The sequence below is a fragment of the Aptenodytes patagonicus genome, chromosome 5 (genome assembly GCF_965638725.1).
Source record: "Aptenodytes patagonicus chromosome 5, bAptPat1.pri.cur, whole genome shotgun sequence".
Classification (NCBI taxonomy): Eukaryota; Metazoa; Chordata; class Aves; order Sphenisciformes; family Spheniscidae; genus Aptenodytes; species Aptenodytes patagonicus.
The window spans coordinates 81,810,566-81,832,183 of NC_134953.1; the positions used below are offsets into that span (position 1 = coordinate 81,810,566).

General features: G+C 40.3%; 1 protein-coding gene across 2 annotated transcripts in view; it reads right to left on the reverse strand.

Moving 5' to 3' along the window:
• NR5A2 (nuclear receptor subfamily 5 group A member 2) overlaps positions 1 to 21,618 on the reverse strand; it is a 99,599-nt gene that overhangs the window by 13,604 nt on the left and 64,377 nt on the right. For both annotated transcript variants that reach the window (XM_076337974.1, XM_076337973.1), the window contains one exon: positions 17,441 to 17,588. In XM_076337974.1, coding sequence (XP_076194089.1) covers positions 17,441 to 17,588 — 148 coding nt within the window. The remainder of the gene's footprint in view (positions 1 to 17,440; positions 17,589 to 21,618) is intronic.

Consider the following 21,618-nt stretch of genomic DNA (forward strand, 5'->3'; position numbering starts at 1 on the left):
TGACTGCAACAGCCCATGGGGTTGCTTAAATGCAATGCACCATGCACTGGTGCTCCTCGCCGAGCGACAGCAGAGCTGGTGGCCCTGAGACGGGGCTCCTGCCCCGTCCCCCCTGTCCCCCTGGCTGGCCCAGGCCGCCGGGCCTCCTGCCTGGGGGTGGAAAGAAGAAACACTGCGTTCTCCTGTACTCTCAGTCTTGCTTTCATGGACAGTAAACACAACCAAGGTAATTTTCTGCTGCAGTATTTCAAAGCATATTGTTTCTGACATTGCCTATTGATCTGAGTGGAAGCTGCAAGTTTCATTTTTTACTGTGACATATGTCTGTGCTTAGTTGTGGAAGTGGTTTGGCAAACGAGAGTGACAGAAGCCCAACTGGGGATATCTGCAGCTACACTGGCACTCTGCGAGTGTCAGTGCTGGCACTCGGGAAACACTGGAGAGGCACCCAGATGTGTGTCAGCCTTTGGGCTCTTTTCCCAGAGACTTTGGTGTGTGCACCACTGTTCTTCGTCCTCATTGCTTTATACTTTTCAACATATAAATATGAAAGCTAAAGAAACACCCACCTGAAAGTCCCTCTGGCAACATGGTTGCTCGTCAGTTGAACAGATAAGGTAGAGAAGTATGGAATAGAGGAAATACTCTTACACCTGCATTTCAAATATGGGGCTCTTAGAAGAGAGTTTTATTTCTCAGCTACCTCTGACTTCTGGACAAGAAGTCCTGATCAGAAAGGACTGGAGGCTCTCAGATAAGGTGGTCCTTCAGCACATTTTTAACATTTCAATTGCTCAGTAAGGAACAGCAGAAATAAGTCAGGTAAACTCCAGATTTGTGCTCGCTGCTCAGCTCAGGCTTGAATGTTTGGTCGGATATGGATGAGATGTTTCCATAGACAACATAGTCATAGGTTTAAGACGAGGAGCATGGATTAAGGGGCTCCAGATCCCCATTAAGTCTCTGGCTGGAGCTACCCCTTACGCCGTGCCAAAAACCTCACATTCCCTGCACAAGGGCAGAGGCACTTTTTGGTGCCCTGATGCCACATGCCAGATGAAGGAGGCGAGCGCGCCTCTGGCACTGCACAGCGTCTGCTGTGAGGGTCTGCAGAGGGGCTGGGGAACATGAGGGAGCTCAGGTTCCTGCAGACTGAGGTTTGCACTTTCCCTGCCCTGGCCGAGCTCACCCCACCAGTGACATACATGACCTCAGGGTCCTGGTGACGCTCTGGTGACTCCCTCGATGCTTTATTGGATTAGACTGTGGATTTTGCCTTTATTGCTTAGGGTCTGGAAGGATTTTTAACTCTAGATCCACCTCCACCTAAACCAACACTCATCGGATTAAGGTCGGTTCTAGCTAGGTCTCACTGTACTCTTCACAGCAGGGGTGTTTCCCCACCTATAGGTATTTTTTTTACAGACAGGACTGTGAACTGCCATTTGGAATGAAATTTCTGTTCTGTTTTTCGTTTTATGGTAAAAGTTACATGAGTTAGTACTATGAAAATTGTAAAAGCAATTTGGATTTCTTTAAAGATTAATTGTCCTGAAAGTTATGTCCAGGCCAAGAAATAGTGCTTTCCTGTAACCTTGAGGCCACAGCAGACGGTGGGATATGCATTTGGCAGGATACAGTTCACGTAAGTACACATGTGCATCCTCCTGCTTTAGTCTCATGCAAGCGCACAGGCTTTCAAATCTACGGCATTCAGCAACAAACAGTGCATTCGTAGCTGGAAATCACCATAGTCTCAAAATGCCGAAGTCACCGCTAACTCCTGCAGCAGAACTGCCCACCCGCCCTGCAGGAACTCCTCCCCGATTGCTGGAGAAAGGGCCTGAAATGCCAAACGCCCCGGGGCACGTTCAAGGCAATACACTCACACGTTTACTGTTGTTCTTGCCACTCTTTGTTTACATTTGCTGGTTGGAAGTTAATGTGTTCCCAGAGGCAAATAAATATATTTAAACCAAAAATTATACTATTTTTTCCAAAACGAGTGTTGAAAAGCAACTCAGTGCTTTTCCTAGCGCGCAGTCCTAGGAGCACTTTTGAGTCTGCGGTAGCACTGCAGTACCTCTTTCGCCTCTGTTCTATCTGAGTGTTTAACACAGAGATTATTGGTCTGTTCACCTTAATCAAAGTCAGCTTACTTTGAACTAGTAAAATACAGACCAGTTCAACAGAGATTAACGCAATTCTTACCACTTCTGTCCAACCAAACCTAATAAGCTTACAGTTAAGCACAGCCCAGCAATACTTTATTTATTTTGATATTAATTTCCTGTGTCAGCTTCAGGTTTAAAAAAAATACACAGATCCCAGCACAGAAAAGACAAATCAAGCCTGACACTTGGGAAAAAAAAAAAAATCACACACTGGAAAAACTTGACATAGAATCCAGTGGTGTCAAAAATCCTAGATATTTGATGTTTCAAATTCAGGCATTCTTCATTTAGACCAAAATAACAGCCATTTATAGTGGACCTTACTGCTGGTGACTATTTAAGAGCTAGGTGCTCTCACAGCATGGTACTCTTTATGTGCACAGTAATGAAAGTTTGCTATTGATTTTTCTGTAGCTGCTTGTAACTATTATAGTTGATACATCAATAGAAAAGGAAAGCACAATGTTTCACAGGAGGCAGAAAATCAGAGAATACATGATGCTGTGACAGTAAATCATGGCATAATCTCAAGAATTGATAGATGGTTACTGCTAACTTGAAACCCATGGCTTTCTCTGAAAAGACTAGCCTATAATCACCCAATATGTTCTAACAGACTGACTGCCCGTAATAGTGGTAAAGGACACAACACAATGTTTCATCTTCAAAATAATGATTTCCACAAGCCAGGTTGTTTTGTTGTGGTGGAATTCGTTTTGTGTGTTACGGCAGAAGGAGGGAGAAAGAGTGGTTTGAATGCCATTTAGACTAATACTTAAAGGTTGTAGGAAAAAGAATTTTTCTTTTTTTTTTTCTCTTTTTTTTTTTCCCCTCTTTCTTTTTTTTTTCCCCAGAAAGGAGCACAGAAGGTTTTTGTTTAAAAAAAAAAAGGAGGAAGAGAAGTTGTCATTAATTTTTAACTTGCAAAAGCCTGCAGTTAGTTGAAAAGGAAACACAAAAGAGCTGATTATTCTTGAGATCAAAATATTGGAGCTGTTTTGTCAAGAAAGGCAAATGCAGAGAAAATACATTTACCACGGCTGTTTCCAGTTCCACGGCATCCTGAAAGGGAGCCAAAGGCACGTAAGTAATTGAAAGCTCTTTTAAGTGTCTGCTTCTCTCTGCCGCGTTTTTGAGGGGCACAACGATCCCTGAATTTTACAGTGTGCCTAGTGAATTTTTAGCAGGAATGTTCCTAATTGCTTTGTTCCCTCTTTACTCCCTGGCTCATCTCTGCTAGTTTTATCTACGGTTTCAATTAATTGTGAGGGTCTTTTTTCCCTGTCTCAAAACAGAAAGGGAGGAAGAGACACAGGTAAGAGCTGGCCAGCTGGAGCACAGTCTGCAGTCGAGGTGACACCGCTCCCACAGTAACCTCTTAACAACGTTCCTCTCTGAAAGAATATTTTCAGTATGCAATGTTGTTTTCCAGCACTTCTTCACGGGATGCAAGTCTGATACCTGTCCTTTTCAACCTTGCTGGTGACTCCGTTCTCTAAAGCCAAATGTCTCCCAGAAGAGAAGGACTTAGACAAGAGGAAGGGACTTTCTCAAGCTACCACCCATCCAGCCTGCCTCAGACTGGGCTTGAAGAACAGTCTGTGTCATTCATTCTGCTTAGGCTATGGGTTTTCTCCCAGTGAAAGACTGGATAGCACCATCTGTCTTGTCCTGAGCAGTTCACTGATCTCTATTACAATTTTTGGTGTTGGGAGAGAGGAAAGACGCTGTTGCAGTGCCATTCCCCATTCTGATGTTGAAATCTTTCTCTTTCTTGAGATGAGACTTTCCTTCACCTGGCAAGCAGAGGTGGTGTGCAATATGTTTATAATACACATCAAACCCTCCCAGTACTGGAGATGATGTTAAATGTAGGATTTTCCTTATTAATCTTTGAATAATCTTATAAAGAAGAACTCTTAGAATATCCTTAGGAGGATGGCCATATGCAGATTAAACTTTTGCAAGTGACACAGGACTGTTTTGGGGCTTACTCTTTCAGTTTGTCCCATGCTCGATGGCTCTCCGCAGGACCAGAGCAACGCAGGGAACCCCTGCTCTGAGAGGTTCATCCAACCTCGGTAGCAACTTTGACAGAGCCTAAGGAGTTGCAATTTTCACCCCCCTCCTCTTTCCTGCCAGGAGAAGTCATCGGGACACACTCCAAGCCACGAGCTTGGGAAAGAGTGTTACTGCACAGTCCCCTTCTGCCTCCCAATTCACGATCACAGCTGTGTTCAAGGCTGGGCCATAAAGTTTGTTTCTGAATTTTCCTTCATTGTTTCTTTCCTGTTTGCTTCTATTTCCTCCCTCTCCACCTCTGGCTTGGCTTTGATCACAGTTCCATGGTTTCTCTTTCCTTCCTGGCCTTTTCCCCCTGTTTTCTTGACTCCTTTCCTATCTCAAGCCCTCCGGTCTCTCTCTGTTCTGATCCACATCACCGCTGTCCCTCACTTTCATCAGCCGCTCCTGGCTCCTGCTCTGCCCAGATATCCTCTGCTCTGCCATTCTTCTCCCATCACTCTTGCAGATCCTTTCTTTCCCCCGGCCTCCTGTTTAATTCTCCTGCTACTTCTTTTCATTGTTTCTTTGCAGTACTTCACCTCTCTATTTTAACTCCCTCAGAGACAGCCATTGCTTTTGTTTCTCTTCCAGTGTCCAATCCTGCACAAGCAGCGAAGGGGTAAGAGAAAGAGGGGAATTTGGCATAGGCTACAGTGCGTCTCCAATAAATGGCCGACAGTCACCCATATATAAACTTTCAGGTAAGAGCCTCTGCAATGTGTGTTTTTAGTTAGAAATACATGAGGAGCAGTTTTTAGTCTATACATTCTGGTATAAAAAGTATTTAATAAGTTGTCTGTTATAACTGCAAAGTGAGTTTAGCCATTATATTCCTTTAGCGTGTGCCTCATTCAGTGAAGCATTTAAGCACATGTCCAAATTAAAACTATAGGGTGGTCTTACCGGCTCCAAGATTAAGGATATTCATTCATTTATCTATACCTTAATATACAGCCATTTATCCGCATGTGATGCTGGGAAACTCGGCTAACAAAAGCAGCCGCTGATGTTGAACACTTCTGCCAATAGCAGCTAAAAAAATTCTATATAATCCCATACTTCCTCTGTTATCTATATAATACATTCAAACTTGCACCTTAAACATCTAAAACGTATATTAAAAATGGGACAGAAATTGTAAAAGTATTCCAAAAGTGGAGACACATGTAAATATGGGTTATGTGCAGGTAATTTTTCCCCCTTACAGGAGCCGTTTAACAGCCATACTTACTAGTATTCTATAAACATATTAGAGAGGGAAAAAGTGCAGAGCACACCGGTTGGGTTATTCTGAAATCCCCACTGTCTCCACACAAAGGCAGCAGTACAGAATACAAATATTGCTTGATACCCATGTTTCTAATTACTTGTGAGATTTGTATCTAACAAATATATGACCTAATTTTCTCTCAAGCATCTAATCCTATTGTTATTTCAAAACCTTCTAAAATATGCATTTTAGAAAAAAACCAACGTGAAAAGAAAAAGTACTTGCTGAAGACGGTTAATCTTTCTTTCCATGGCTTGCAGCTGTCAGACAAGCAGACAACGTAAACCAGTAATGATCAGATTGGATCAAATTCATGCCTCGAATAATGCCATTGTACTCAACAGTTACATGAGAGATGAATTTGCAACATTCATTGCATTTTATGAAATAAAATCAGGACAAACCAACAGTGATTATTAAATTTCCTCTATAATTTAGTGTAGTTTATTAAAAAAACTCGATCAGCCATGAAACAGAAGGCTATCTCTGGAATTCCTGCAGGAAGTTTATCATTCACGACTCCTACACTCAGGGCTGAGATGAGCGATTAAAGATTTATTTGTTAAAGATACTGGTTTAATTCTTAACTATACCTTATAACCCCAGCATTTGTATTTTATTCCTTTTATATTATGTGTTTTTTTCACAAAAATAATTGATTGGAGATTTCATTGAGATAGATACCTGTAAGATAGACACTGTCCTAGTTTCTTTCATACTGCCTGCACGATGTGTGGGACCTGCGTGGGAAGCTGGACTAAAACCTGTTGGCTGACTGAAAAAGTGTTCTCAGGAGCAAATGGTTGTTTATCAAAGTCGTCACTCCGTACACCATCATTTAGCATCTATAAGAAATTTAAGGACTGATTTTTAATTGTTTGGCTTTGCTATGGGTTTTGACAGATAAAGTGAAGGGAGTATGTCTTTGCTTTTGTTTCTCTATAAAGAAATCAGAAAAAGCAGAGAAATAAAAGAACAGGACAAAAGAAAATCCACTTTGTCCTGCATGTGCTAAAATGCTAAAATTCACTTCTAAAAATAGTCTCTCAAAAGATGAAGTTTCAAAATTTTTTGCAAACTTTTAGACCCTAATATGAAAATACAGCAAGGAGCTACTTTCATGTTGAGTAATTTATAAAGGAAAGGATAAAATTTTCTCAAAATCTATTCAAGATATTTTAAATCAGATTCCTTTTAACAATGGTCTTTGTTACAGTATCTGTAGTTATTTCATACAACGTTGTTTCAATTTGGTTGTACCCTACACAATATCTTTAATACTCTGGATTTCACCACTATTTACAAAGATCAATAACTATTGTTTTCATTTACCAGATAGGGTAGTTGAGATATTGTTTAAGAGACTTCAAAACTCCATAGTCAGTAATGGAGTCAGAAGCAGAATTAGAGGCGAAGGTTGATTTCTCCGTTGCGCAATGCTGGCTCCATGACAGAACGTCCCTCATGAGATGATTCTGAAATGGGGTTTTGTCCATATTCATTTGCTTTACTTTCCCAGAGGATTAAAGCAGAAGAGTGGGATAGCTCTTCTAGCGGCAGAGTGGAGTAGCCTGGCTGCTTTGCTTGAGACCCAGAGAAGAGTTAGGTGTTCCAGGAGAAGACTGGCTATTTAACTGTTCTCCTGGCCCTCATCATCTCTTTATCCCTAGTTTCCAAGGCAATGTGGGACATGCAGCAGCGAGGGACTACATAAGATTGCTGACAACTGCTCACATTAGAAGTTAACAAATTCAAACTGGGCAAATGGAGAAAAGTTTGTAAAAACTGTGAAATTAGGAGACTTGTGATAAACTTAAACTTCTTGCCTATGAAATTTACTTTCACTGATTTGGGGACAATAAAAGACCAGTATTGCAGCCTATCAGTACTTAAAGGGGGCTTATAAAAAAGAAGGCAGCAGACTTTTTAGCAGGGCCTGTTGTGGCAGGACAAGGGGGAATGGCTTTAAACTAAAGGGGGGTGGATTTAGACTAGATATAAGGAAGAAGTTTTTTATGCTGAGGGTGGTGAAGCACTGGCACAGGTTGCCCAGAGAGGTGGTGGATGCCCCATCCCTGGAATCATTCCAGGTCAGGTTGGACGGGGCTCTGAGCAACCTGGTCTAGTTGAAGATGTCCCTGCCCACGGCAGGGGGGTTGGGCTAGATGACCTTGAGAGGTCCCTTCCAACCCAAACTATTCTATGATTCTATAATCATCATCGTTACCTCCTTCAGCCTTCTGCTCAATGCAAGCCATAGATCTCCATCCAGCAGTTGGACATCAAGTCTATAACTTTTGATTGAGCTGTATCATCATAATTTAGAGAAGCGGTCACCTTGATTTCAGATTTCAAGAAACAGAGCCTCCATTATACCCAGAGATGAGGTCTTCCAAAAGACAGTGATCTTCACCTTTAAATTTGTCTATTTCTAATATAATTAATCCCAAACTAATATTACATAGCTAATCCTGCAAATGTGTTCTCATTGACTTCCATGGGATGTGCACAGGAGCCATTGTTTATTAGATTAAACTTTTAACAAATACCAGGTTGCCTCATCACATTACACCTCAATTACCACAGCATTTCTTCCTTTGGCCTTGGCAAACGGTGCTGCCAAGATACCCTTCCGAGCGCATTGCTTCCCTACCTTTTTGCATCTTCCCTTTTCCCTGCTACATCAGACATAAACTGTGTTCACTTTCAAGGTCTTGTAGCTGTTCCTTCCTTACCTATCATCACTCATTCAGTGTCAAGAGGTCATCTCCTGCCTCTGGCTTGCCCGCAACGCCGTCTCCATTTCCTACTCGCCACCTTTCCAGACCAAGTACTTTTCTGCTTTCTCCGCTCTGACTCTCATGCTTAATATGCCAGATCTCTTTATCCACCTTCTTCATAGTCCCTCTCAAAACTTTTTGCTGTGACATTTGAGACAAGCCTGGGCTGTAGGTGTGCTGGAATTGTGCCTGTCATCCATGCATCGTCTGCTAGTCAACACCTGTTCATCATCTCATATGTAGATTGTATACTTTAAAGGAGCATTTTAAAATATCCCCTGCCATTAAGGATTCCTAATCATAAAATTAGGAAATGTTGCTATTAATAAGTTTGTCACAGTGAAAGTATCATCCTAGCTAGATGTCTCATTCTACGTTCTCTGGTTTCATTCCCAGCCTATCTGCAGATGAGACATTCGTCTCAAAAAGTCTACTTGAAATACTGTTAGTACAGCAAAAAATAATCAAGAATCAAAGGGGGCAAATATTTTGTCAGAAATTAGTATGTGGAAAAACGTACTTAAACAAATCTTGTTTTTATCTATTAGTCAGCTAATAATAAATTATATTCAGTCCCTCGCTTGTTATAAATACATATTGATTAGTTTTAAACTCTGAACTTCGGAATGAGTTATATCTGGTCATTGCTAAACTGCTCTCTTCACTAAGAAAAAAAAATCCCCAACACTTATATATACTGCATTTAATTAAGACAAGCATCAGCTTTATGTACCATTATTTGCTTCTGCCAAGTCTCTATGGTATAAATATTGAGCAGTCACATCTCCTGAATACTAATCGATCCTTCCTGAATTCCAAATGATTACATAAAGTTTAGGAAATGTTTCTTTGCCAGTAGTATCCTCCGCTGCTTATGTAGTTAGACATTAGGGTTGAGATAAGAGCCTGAATTTGACAAGTGGGCAGTAAATATTTTTCTAAATTCAAACGTAATTTGGGGAAGCCTGAAAGCCCTGGCTGAATGCTAATCCTACAGGACCCCCCGGCGGGTCGCTTACTGGTGTTTACCAGGTGCAATCTTATGAGTACACTTGGGTAACAGAATGGATGAATGTAAGAAAACTGCCAACGGATTTAATAAAACCACCTCATAATAACAGCCTAGATATAAATGTATATTATAAATAACACAAATATAAAAAAACAGGTGTAAAAGTACTTGTATATTTACAAACTACCAAAAATAAAAACGGCCATGGTGACCATTTTGAAGACGACTGCATTAAACCCTAAGTACTGTTTGTCACCGTGAGTAAGAAGTGAAGACATTTGTGATGACAGGTCCGTCCCTGGATAAGTGCTCCCTTACCGGCTTGCATTGGCTTGCCAAGGAAGACTCTTATGCAACACTTTTCTCTTCAAATTCACAGCACCTACTTCAGATCCTGGGGCTGAAGGTGCTTTGTGAAGACAGAGTAGTGTTATCTGGGACCTTCTTGGTATCCTGCCAAAGAACTACCGGGCCCATTTTACAGGAAGGAGAACAGAGTCCCTGAAAACTACAAACGGCTCACACCTACCCAAAGAGAGCATGAGAATGGCCGTGCTGGCACTCTGGATCATCTAGACCACTGTCCCATCTTTGACAGTGACCAGGAGCAGATGCCCTAGGGAACAGTGTAAGAAGAAACAAAGCATGGAGCGATACTGCCCGGGAGCAGTCGCTCAGGCTCCAGCAGCTGGAGCTTAGCAACAGCCAGAAGTAGTGTTTTTTGTATTTCATAGCTTTCAATGGATTTTTCTTCTGTTAAGTTCTCTAGGTGACTTTGGTAACCACAAAAAATTTCAGCATCCTCTACCTCTTGGAGCAAGGAGTGCCAGAGCTGGATAATATGCTGTGTTCAAGAATGAACTCTTGTGTTTTGAGCCAGTTACCTGGTAGTTTAATTAGTTTCATTCTGATACTAAAATATCAGAATGATGGGAGGAAGAAGCTTTTTGGCTAATTCTTGTTCTTAGTAAGTTCCCATGTTTAGTGGACTGTGCTTTGAAGAGCTAGTGCAGTCTTTTTAAATAAAGAGTGTAAAAGGCAGATCAGTATTTGTTGAAATTACAAAGTTGTTATTATTAAGGCTGCAATAAAGATCTACATGCCAAAATTTGCTAGGTTATGCCTTTATGTCTGTATTACACTTAGGTGTCTATAATCCTGCGTGAATTGGTTCTTGTCGAATTTTCCGGTCTTGTTTCGTGTTTTCCTTTTGGTCTGATAAAACCTCCTGCCTCACTAATTCCTTCATTTAATTCCCCTATTCTTTTTGTTTGTGTGCCCTTAAGCATCATAAATACTACCAAAATTTAATCAATATTCCTTGTTATATTACTTCCAGCTGATGCTTATACACTTATTTTCCTATCTGCATACATGATACGTATAAACCCTCAGCAAAAACTGTGAAAGTGAAAATATGTACAGCCCCGTGTTTCATCATTGTTTGCTGCTGCGTTTTTTCTTATCTTTTCTGTATATTTAGATTGCATCAGAAGCTACTGAGGCACGATTCTGGCTAGTCTGTAAATCTGATAGACCAATGATGTTACATAAAGTAAATTAAAAAGTGCAATAGCTAATTTAAGATTGATTTTTTTTTTCAGCTCTAGAGTGTTTCATAACTGCATTGATGTGAGTTACTGGAATCAGGTGAAATGGAGCACAGGCAGGCTTTGTGCTGCGGCGCCTTGGCTGCATGTTTGCAGGAAGCTCCTTCTAGTCCTGTGGGCGGTGAGGGTAGAGTCTGCCTCGAAAATGCTTCATTTCAGCCTGTTTCATCTGCAATGAAGACCTTACAGGCAGATTTCTTTTTCAAAGTGCAAATGGTGGAGCCCAGTACCTCCAATACCTCCTCCCATCTCAGCTCTGACATTTTAGGGAGACTAAAAGCAAGGAAAGATTAATTTGTTAATATTCCTCTTATTCAACAGAAACGGGAATGGAGCGTTGCAGATCCGGCTGGATTTCTGCTGAACCCTTAAGTAAGGCTGTGGTTTGTTTGAAAACCGAGTTCTTTTTTTGTTTGTTTTGTTTGTTTTTGTTTAAGCAAGAGTCCGTTGTTTGCCATCCACAGCAATTAAATGTTTACCATTTCTACAGGACCCTCTTGTCTCATGTTAAGTGAGATGTGCGATCAATAGTGGCTCTGCAATTATTTGTCCATTGATAAAGCCTTCATTTCTTAAGTGAAGTATTTACCTGTGTCCTGACAATGATAAGGGAGCAGTACCAGTCAGCTGCTGCCTAGTCTAGCATTTAGCTCCACAGGCAGACGAGTGCCTGGACATGGGTCAAATGATGTCTAACTTTCTTCCTATTGGCATTTCACTTTACAAACTGCTCTGATGGGAGGTTTGACAAATCATCCTTGCTGAGTTCAGATAATAAAAACTAGCAGGACAAATGGGAAGTTTTGGTAAAGAGAGAACAACGGCTGATTTCAGGTTAAGTGAACAGTCTGTGAAGCTACCGGATGGTAAAATGAAGAGATCTGTTGTGTCAGAAGATGACAGAAAGTATCCCATGTAGGACACTCATCTGGTTCTTCAAACATCGTTTAAATTTAGTCATTTAGCAAATTTAATTGCTGAAAAATTGATCTGAACTTTATTCTGTGATAGGAAGCAAATCAAAGAAACAGTGAGACAAATGTTGGCTCCAGTAAAAACAGTGCAAAATTCTCTTTGGCTTTAGTGAGGCCAAAATTTCACCCCAGTGGAGCATGCCAACCTATTTCAGCCCCAGAATTAGAGAATTCAACAGCACGTGGGGTGGTGTTGGGTTTTTTTTTTAATATCTAATTCTGATTTATGACAAAGAAAGGAGTTTCCAAACTAATGTCAAATTTGGCAATGAAAATTCGAAGAGGCTGATAAACTGACACATTTGCTTTTTCTAGCTGTAGTGTATCTTGATTCAAAGCAGCAATTATTAAAGACAAAGAAACAATTTGTATTTATTTTTAGGCCTACTTTTTGATAAAGTGTACTGTGGGCTATACTGGTTATATGCTATAGAATAATTAGGTGTATTATTACTCTGGGATTAGGGTAAAGAAATTGCATTATCCTCAATTTGGCTAGCTTTGGGAAAGCCAGATATTTTTATTCTCATTTAGTGGTAAATTTGATAAACAGTTATACAACTATGTGATCAGCATCTTTCTCAGATGCGCTCTTTCCATGTTTTGGACATGAGTTCGTAAAGAATAAAACCTGCAGAAGTAGGGTTAAAAGTAGGTTTAATACTCAGATCTGTCAAAGATTTCTTTCTTTCTTTCTTTCCCAGTTTTGCAACACGTGCCTGGTCACTAACTTTCCATCAACAGTGTGATTACAATTGCTGAATTCTTATGGCTCTGTCTTGGTTCTTTTTGCTTGAAAGAAACCTGTCAAATGCAACTAAGTAGTCAAGAAAATCCGGGTTTGCATGTCTCTTGAGCTACTGAATTTTTTAACCGCATATCTTCAGATTATGGAAAAAAAAAATTGGCTGATATGACTGAGTTAAACTGTGGTTTGGGATGTTGATTACCTTCACTCCCTTAGTTGGAATTAAGGGGAGAATACCTCTACATGTGAAAACACAGGAATGATGCCCCCACAAAACAGGCATGTTTTGGGGGTTGCAAATACGATGTAAACCTCAGTGAAAGAAAGGTTGGTAAGGATAATTGCTATCAGAACTGGTGTCCTGATTTACTTCAAAGCAAGCTAATACCTCAAGATAATTGAAATGGAGATTGATAACAGAAATTGCTATTTCTAGGCCACCTAAACAGAAAACTTCTTTCAAATAAATCAAGCTGGTAGATGGATTGCTCCTTTGCAATAAAATGCTTTGGCTTCAGAAATCCAGCTCATCTTCAAATAAAACATTCAATCAGCATCTAGTGTATCATTTGCAGCAAAGACAGATGTTGGTACAGAACTCAGACATGTCCATCAGAGATCAAGTAGGGGAAGAAGTGACTAGAAGACGGCTTAGCAGTTATACCAGGCTACACAACCAAAACTGTGAAGGGCGATCTTGATCACAAGACCTGTTTCCATTCGTTTTACTGTGATCACAGTTGTCAATTAGACTGGTTGGTTTGTGTAATGCTGTTCTGGTGTGCAGTGAGAGAGAAAAGCGACATACGTTGGTTTATGTGTAGTGAGGAGGTACGCAGCGAGGGAATTGCCGCAGAGGACCGACTCACAGAAAGACTGTGATTCTTTAAGGGAACCCTGACGGACTAGTGTAGTAGATCCGTAGATCGTGTAAGTGGATCAGAGTAATGTGATGGAATTTAAATTTAGTCCAAATTTCTAATGTCTTGACGGAGTAATTGACTGACCACTGATGGTGCAGCGAAGCTGTGAAGGAAGGGGTCTCTGCTGGTGGTTTAATGTCCTTATGAGTCAAGGCTCTTGTTAATCTAAAATACAGCCGAGTCCGAACCACGCACAAGACGGTAATGTCCAGTGTGACTGTGATGATTATGACGGTTGTAAGGACTCATTTGTGCTCTGACTTTTTAACCTGTGGGAGCACAAGAGCTAAAGGACTGATTCAGCTGAACTGGTTATCTTCTGAGAACAATAGTCCGGGTGTGATGGACTTGCTCCTCTCCGGAGATTGGCGGAGATTGGACTGAAGGATGGCATGAGGAACCACCGAGGGCAGGCAGACAATCACTGAAGTATGAAGATCCATGGAGATGAAAGGAGACTTTTACCTACAGAGAGGTGAGAACTACCTAGCTGTAAAGGCACTCGCTTTTTATAACTGATGGAGGGAATTCAGAAGATGCCTAACTCTACATATATTAATACTATATAGAACAAAACTAAAGAGGTGTCACAGTTAAGAAACTAGTTACCAAACTCTTCTGGCTTATTGACTAATTGCTGAGTCACTGTATCGTTACGTACGTGGCAGTGTTGGCCAGACGGGCCCAGGCAGACTAGGTGATGGCCCACTGGAGGAAGGAACTGAGCTCCCGTGCCGGGGTGTATCGCTCACTGGGGTGGGTATGTGCAGTTTGACTGCAGGAAGAGTTGTGCACCGCTAGCCACAAAGGCTACAATAAATATGCATCTGTCTAAGCTTTAACAGCATCTTCTTTAATGCTGCCATCAATCAAAAGCATTTTCCTGTATAAACCCTTTGGAACCTTTGACGAGTAGATAACAAACAATTACCTCTCTCATTTAAAATCTAGCAAGAAAAACTGATATGATTTAATTGTGTTTTGAAAAATTATTTTAAGTGCTTTGGGTTTTGAACATTATTTTACTGTTAGTTTACTAAGATAATCACTTCTGAAATGTTAGGAAAAAAGGCAGAGACAAAGTTCTTTGCCCTGAAGGAGATTGCCATCTTGTGAAGAGAGAGACAATACGGTACAGCCGTGAATAACAAACAGCTTTACAAGGCAGCCTCCTATCTGCATGGTTATAAAAACCAAACAGCTTCTTCTCAATAAATTAGTTCTGTGGATTATTGACTTTGTGTTGCCTTTGAGAGGCTTTATATTAGACATTTATTTTTCAACCAAGCACTATACTAAAGAATAATAGCATAAGGTTTTATTGGTCGGGTTAACACTGTGGCGTGAACATCCTTAGAAATGTAAAAAGGCCGGTATGTCTTGAAGCACTTTTTATTCCATTAAACATTACAGGACCAGATTTTCAACAGGACCCAGCTGAGGTTTTTGAAATATTTTTTTGATTAAGTGATATATCTTTGGCATTAAGACCAGTTTTCTGTTGAGATGCCTAAGAGATGTAGATATGTGTCAAATGCACCTAGATACTTAGGTGCAACAATTGCTCCCAGTTATTTATGTAGAATTTGATGCTTAGCTCGTTTTGACAGCCCTGCAGAATGCCCACCAGCGTTGTTAGGCACTTCAATGTCTTCAAAAACCTGACTCACTTTTAGGATGTGAGGCATCTTACTAACTTCAGCCAGACAATTCATTCATACTTTTGGGCACAAACGTTAAGTACTTAGCTGGAAAGGGTGTCTGTGTTTTTCATTTCAGTTTTGTCATCATTCTCATTAAATATTTGCCTCACTCCTGTGGGTCAAGTGGTAATGTCTTTACATTTTACTCTGTGCATTTAACTCTTTGCAGGATAACATCTAGCTTTGACTATCAGCAAATTGAATTATGCAGTATGCTAAATAATGAACTAATCGGTTTCAAAGGTGTTGAACCGTCCTTAGCTACATCACTTTTATATGCAAGTGATGTGACTACAAGGCTCCAATTAGCAGCAGAATTGGCACTTTTTATAGTAGCATAAATGAGAGAAAAACCGGATAACCTGGCTCGGTACAAGCTTGCAAGGTACTCCTGCCCAGCTGCTTCAGAAGTTGAGCACATTTCCTGGCAGAATTAGAAGAGCTAGAGGTGTAAGAATGATTCCTAAATCAATGCAAAATACTAGAAGAGGCGATGAAAGCGATCAAACAAAAAGGCCACCTAAATGTGAGAATTTTCCAAATGCACTTTGCTTATTCAGCTAATTTAAAATATCACTGAACTGAGATGAATTCTCTAAATATTTGATCAGAGGAAAGCTACAGGCTCTTTAGACGTTTCTGTGCCACTGTATAATGACTGAAAAACCTACTTATTAGGAATTGGGAAATCTGAATTCTTGTTATTCATTAGATTAATTCATAAAACATAATTTCTGCAACAGATGGCTTGCTTTTCCTTCTCTGAATCTAAGACGTGGAAAGTGACGAAGCCCTGAATACAAAATGTTAATAGTTACCAGGTAAATCCATCATCTCCTCCTAGGATTCAGAATGTACAAACTTTATAACAGTCGATTCTGTTAGCATCATTCTAATTTTTAAAATTATTCTTATTTTTTTCTACGTTCTGTGTCCTATACCTCTGAAGTATTGATCTTTTATGCTCCCTGTATTTAGCGAGCTTCATCTAAAATTTTCCAAAGCAGGTTCAAATTCTATAAACACCACATGGAGGGATATATTTAAGACAGTAATTGGCGCTTTACAGTGTAACCAAAACTGTTCCTTTTAGTATAATTGCAATTGTATTATAATAATTTATTTGTAGAATTTTATTCCTTTACAGAATATTTTTTTTTAAAAACTGAAAATTAAAGAAAAACATTACTAAATGTCACCACTGCTGATGTTTCTCTCATTGTTGTGCTTGGCTCAACTGTTCACTCTCTTTGTAGACAAAATACCTTTTGAGTAAACCGGGAGTTTTGGCTATGGAGGTATGGCTGGATCTGACCTTGTTTATGTTTTTAAGTCTCTCCTTTCAACTGTCTGCCAGTAAATAAAAATTCACTTGGCCAAAGTTTATTTAGACCAGCTTTATTAAGTCAACAAAGTGCAAGCCTGAAAAATCTGTTCCTATGAAGTCAATAGGAATCCATCTCCCTAAGCCTTTTTTTATTCCTGGCACCGGTGATTTTTCTTGACTGATTCATTGGAGGGCACTGGTTTAACTAATTTGTCTTGCATAGGTGTCTTTCCCATTCTGTGTCCTCTCCACTCGTACAAAACAATCTTCTCTTTAAAGGTTATTTCCTAGCCAGATCTGTCATAAAGCTATTATCGTTAATTTGCACTTTAAGAGTTCCTTTCACTCTTTAAAAACTATGAGATACATTCCTGATTTATGGATTACGATGTGACAGCCATCATATGCAAAGAAGATTGTTTATACTTACCACAGATGCCTTTGAAAAAGAGGGATATTTCAACCATATCCCCACTCCATCTGCTTTACATAACTATATTCGATACCATAGAAAAACATGGCAATCTGTATTTTCCGCTGCTCTCTAGAATTTCTAATAGAATTTTATCCTTGTTCTACAATATTCAGAAATCACATACAGAAATACAGAAAACTTGTAATACTTTATTAAATTCCATAGGCCTTAGGTGTAATTTCCACAGAAACCCACTTTTAATCCTTACATGTAATTTTCCTGCAAGTGGTAATTAAAAGATAGTCCTCAGATTACTGTGAACCTCATTAAATATATTTCAAAATCGTGTTTTTCAGGAAAACATTAAGCAAAGCAAAATATTTTTTTAGAAAAAAATAACAGCACTATTAAGTAAGGTGTGAAGAGTAGAGTGTACCTACCTAAACTAAACAGCACCAGGAATTTGAGACACACAAATTCTCGTAGATCAAACTGCAGGGAACGAAGCTTTGCTACCAGTTCTTGTGCATGGCTCATAAGATTGTTGAGGGTGGCTCCAGCTTGGGATGCTATTACGGAATAATCCACCTGTAAAAGAGAATTGTACTTCTGTCTGGTTGTCACACCTGCAGAACCGCTTTAGAACGTTTCAAGCAATCACATACAACCGGGACACTCCTGGATAAAAGAATCACTCTCAATTTAATGATGTTATCAAGTCAAGATGATTTTATATACAAACCTATTTCAGGAAATGGTATACAGTGAAAATATTATTAAACTATATATCTTAATGGTATGTCACGTCAGCGTGAATGCTGGTTTGTCTGTATTAGCTTTTTTTAGAAGCTTTATATATGACAACTGCTTATGGCATTGGTAGCTGTCCCCCTATCAGTTTGTTCTATTCATTTGGTGTCTTTTTTCCTCACTGTAATTGTGTGATCCTGCACAGAAAGACTGATGAAGTGAGCTTTGCACCTATGCTGGGTGTATTAGTCCGGAGGGACATAACGGTATTCATGGGAAACGCTCCAGTGTCCATAACTTGGCCAGAAACATCTATTCAAGCCCAGAAATGTCGGTGTATTCCCACAGGAAACAGAGGTATTGTGCGGGTGGTTTCTGTTCTCCTTAGCTACACAAAATCCTGGTATTTGTTGGAGTTGGTTCCAACGGGCTTGTTCTGGCGAGTCCTCCCCTGCGAGCGAAGGAGGAGCAGGCAGGTGCGTGACACAGGCCAGCTGCACTTGCATCGTCCCGAGCAGCAACCGCAGGGCACGAAATTACTTTCTCCGGGGCACAGAAAAAAGCAGGACTGCTCCGGGGGTCTGCTGCCCTTGCTGTGGTGCCCATTTGTTCTCGGGGGAGGCTGACCTGTCTACGAGCTTTCCCAAGTAGCGCTTGTATATAGAGATCCAACAGAAAGCTAGAATTAACAGACCATATTAAAAAAGGTAATAGTCACAAGCAAAGTAAACTTAAAGCCTGTCATAGCTGACACACCCCTGGGCGATCCTTGAATCTCGGGCAACCTCCCCGCTGCTTGCACGCTGAAACTTTTCTGGCTAACGCCGGTCCCATTACGGGGGCGTTTCCATGCAGATGGCCGTACCAGCCTCTGCCACTCTGAAGACGTGCAGGCTTTGTCATGGGATGGTGACCAGCGGAGAAGCGCTCGGGCACTCAGCCTGCGGGACCGCCGTGACGCGAAGGTGAAGCGCAGGGGCTGGGGCCGGGGTGAGCTGGCTCCGAGGCAGGGCTGGCGGCTGCGAGACCGGGCAGCTCCAGCGCAGCGACAGCAGCGTGGAGCAGGGTGCAGCTGGTGTATCGGGAACCGGGGTGATCTGAGCAACTGCCTCAGCTGAAATGCCTGCAGCTCAGCCTTGTTTTCATCAGAGTGTGTTACATATCCCCTACGAGTGCCGCTGTCCCACGAAAACGGCCAGGTGCGTTGCTTGCTCCTGTGTCGAACTGCTCCGGGCCAACTGGCTGAGATCTAAACACGTTATTGACACATTTGAAAAAATTCTTTTCTTGCCTGGCTGCTCTAATATTAAAAAAAGCTTTCTCTTTTAGGAGCCTCCATAACAACAGGGAAATTACTAACCATACATCATGTAAGCACACATAAGTGAAGTCTGGCTCTAAACTAAGACTAAGCACAATGGTAAGTGCACATTTTGGGTTAATGATGTGTTTGAAGCTATCGGTGCTCTAATCCCACCTTTAAGGTCTCCCATGATGAAGTAGTTAATAAAGAACGGCCAGGTATCATCAGAGGAAACAAACCAATACTGCAAAATTTTGTTTCTCCAGGCACTGATCCCTTAAAATCTGTTTTTTAAATAACTGGTACGGAACGTATATTTTTGAAATATGTTTTTTTGATTTTAAAACTATTGCATTGATTTTGCTCAAGTATAAACAGCAGTAAAGCAAGAAAAAAACTGAAAGACTTTAAACCTGACAAAATTTCAGCCAGGAAAGATAGATAGATGATTGAAAGGAACTAAAAATGACTTCTCCTAGTGATGACCTTAATATAATCAATAGGTTACTGACTTTTAATGAGACATTTTATTTATATGTACTCTTAGTGCTCCCAAGACATTGATTGAAGCAACTGTACAGGAAAAATGAAGTTACACTTTTTGTATGGATGTTAAGAATAACACTGCTCCAACCCCATAAAGCATTTAAAGCTGTGCTTATGTTTCATTTAAGTCAACAGATTATGCTTAAGTATCCTGTGAGGTAGGTTTTATTGCTCTCTTTTACACCTGGGAAAACTGAAGTAGTGACATTAAATTGCTTACTCGGGGCCAAAGAAATCTGTGACGAAACTAGGATCTAGTCTTTGGAAATCCCAGCCAAACCATCTTTCATAAACTAGTTTCTAGTTCATCTGTTATTTTTCTCTCTCTCTCTATATATACACACATATACATATTTCTTTTTATATAAGTATATATACTTATATAAATAACAAGAAAAAAAAAGTAACATACCTCAAATACTTTTTACTCGAACAGCAGTTTAATATAGTGACACGATTCAGCTACTTCATATTGAGAAACTGGTCACATACAAATATCAACTTTCACAACTTAATTTCCCTTTTGTAATTTTCAAGGGGGGAAAAAGCTCAAAATCCCTCACTGAGGTTCCAGTTTGGGGGGGAAATATGCTATTCGCTTCAAAATAAGAAGTTAAGATGTCTGGATGTCAAGAATATCAGTGGCCTTAGTGCAGCGATTATGCCATAATGGAAAAACCCAGTAGATGCCTGGATCTCCCACCATCCCTCTACTGGAGAGCTCTCAGGCAACCTGCTACTCTTTCAGGTGCATTTAGTATTTGCAGCACCAGCAAATTTGTCTGGGAGGCAAGTCCTCATCTGCCACTCACCAAGAGCAGGCTGTATTAAATTTTTATATTTATTGACATTTCATTACCATAATTGACTGCAGTTGGTTCTCTAGTAGAAGGCACAGGGCTGCCTCCTAAGCAGGAGAATTGGTCCCTTGAGTAGGATTTGCAATTAAAAACAACGCAGAATGGATTTTTTTTTATTGTGTAAATATGATGAGTTGAATTTTCAGCTTTAACTAGAGAATACTGGGTGTGCAGAAGGCTTTTTTCAAGAGTGAGCAAAATTATGAGTCAGTGGAAAGACGACCCCCAAAGGTGTCAATCAGTTTATACAAAATCAACTGTGCATGAAAAAGCCTCCGTTAATGTCTATTCTGAAAAAGTGGTCACATTAAAGAGCAAGCTGTCCTGCTTGCTTGGTCCTGTACGAAGAAATTGATACTAAAAGGTGTATTAATTCTTTTACCTTCCAATTCATGATGAAAAACGCTTTTAAAAGACAAAGAATAAAACAGCCTGGACCTTGAGCAAAATGCTTAATTGCATATGGAAGTCTTAGCATTTACTTTATATTGTACCATTAATTTCATTTGGTAAAATCAAATCCACAACTGAAATAAATTATTCTTGCTTCCCAATTAATAGTATTACATTTCACAGTTGATTTTGACATTGAAGATGGTATGTTGACTGGCATTTTTGAAAACAGCAGCTTTGGTGAAGCTTCCACATTACCTAGTTCAGAAGTAAAATGTTGGGCATAAAGTTACAGCTGCACAGACAAATGGCGGCGTGAATTCCTCATGTACCGGTGCACAGTGCTATCTTGCATGATGAATGTAGTAATGATGAAGAAGTAATGATAGAGGCTTAATTGGGTTAGCTCGGTACCAAAGCACTGCCGACAGAACAGCACTGAATAATTTACGCTGCTGCCTGTTCTTGCCATTCTGGTGCTTAAACGGGCATGTTTAAGGTTAGCATGGACATCCCTATGTATGCTATACTGCAGGCCGTGCTGTAGTATACTGTTTGCTAACTGAAGTGCTTAAATCTAAAATTAGATACTTAAAACCTCTGCTCTGCTGCCACCTAACTTTGTGCTTAAAGTCCTCACTGCCTTTAGGCATGGCCAGGACTGTCCAAGTCATGACAGTGGTAAGTAACTCTGCGTCCAGCTCACGCTACAGCTCTTTTTAGATTTATGGACTATGTGGTTTTCATCTACCTAAGGCAGCAAAAA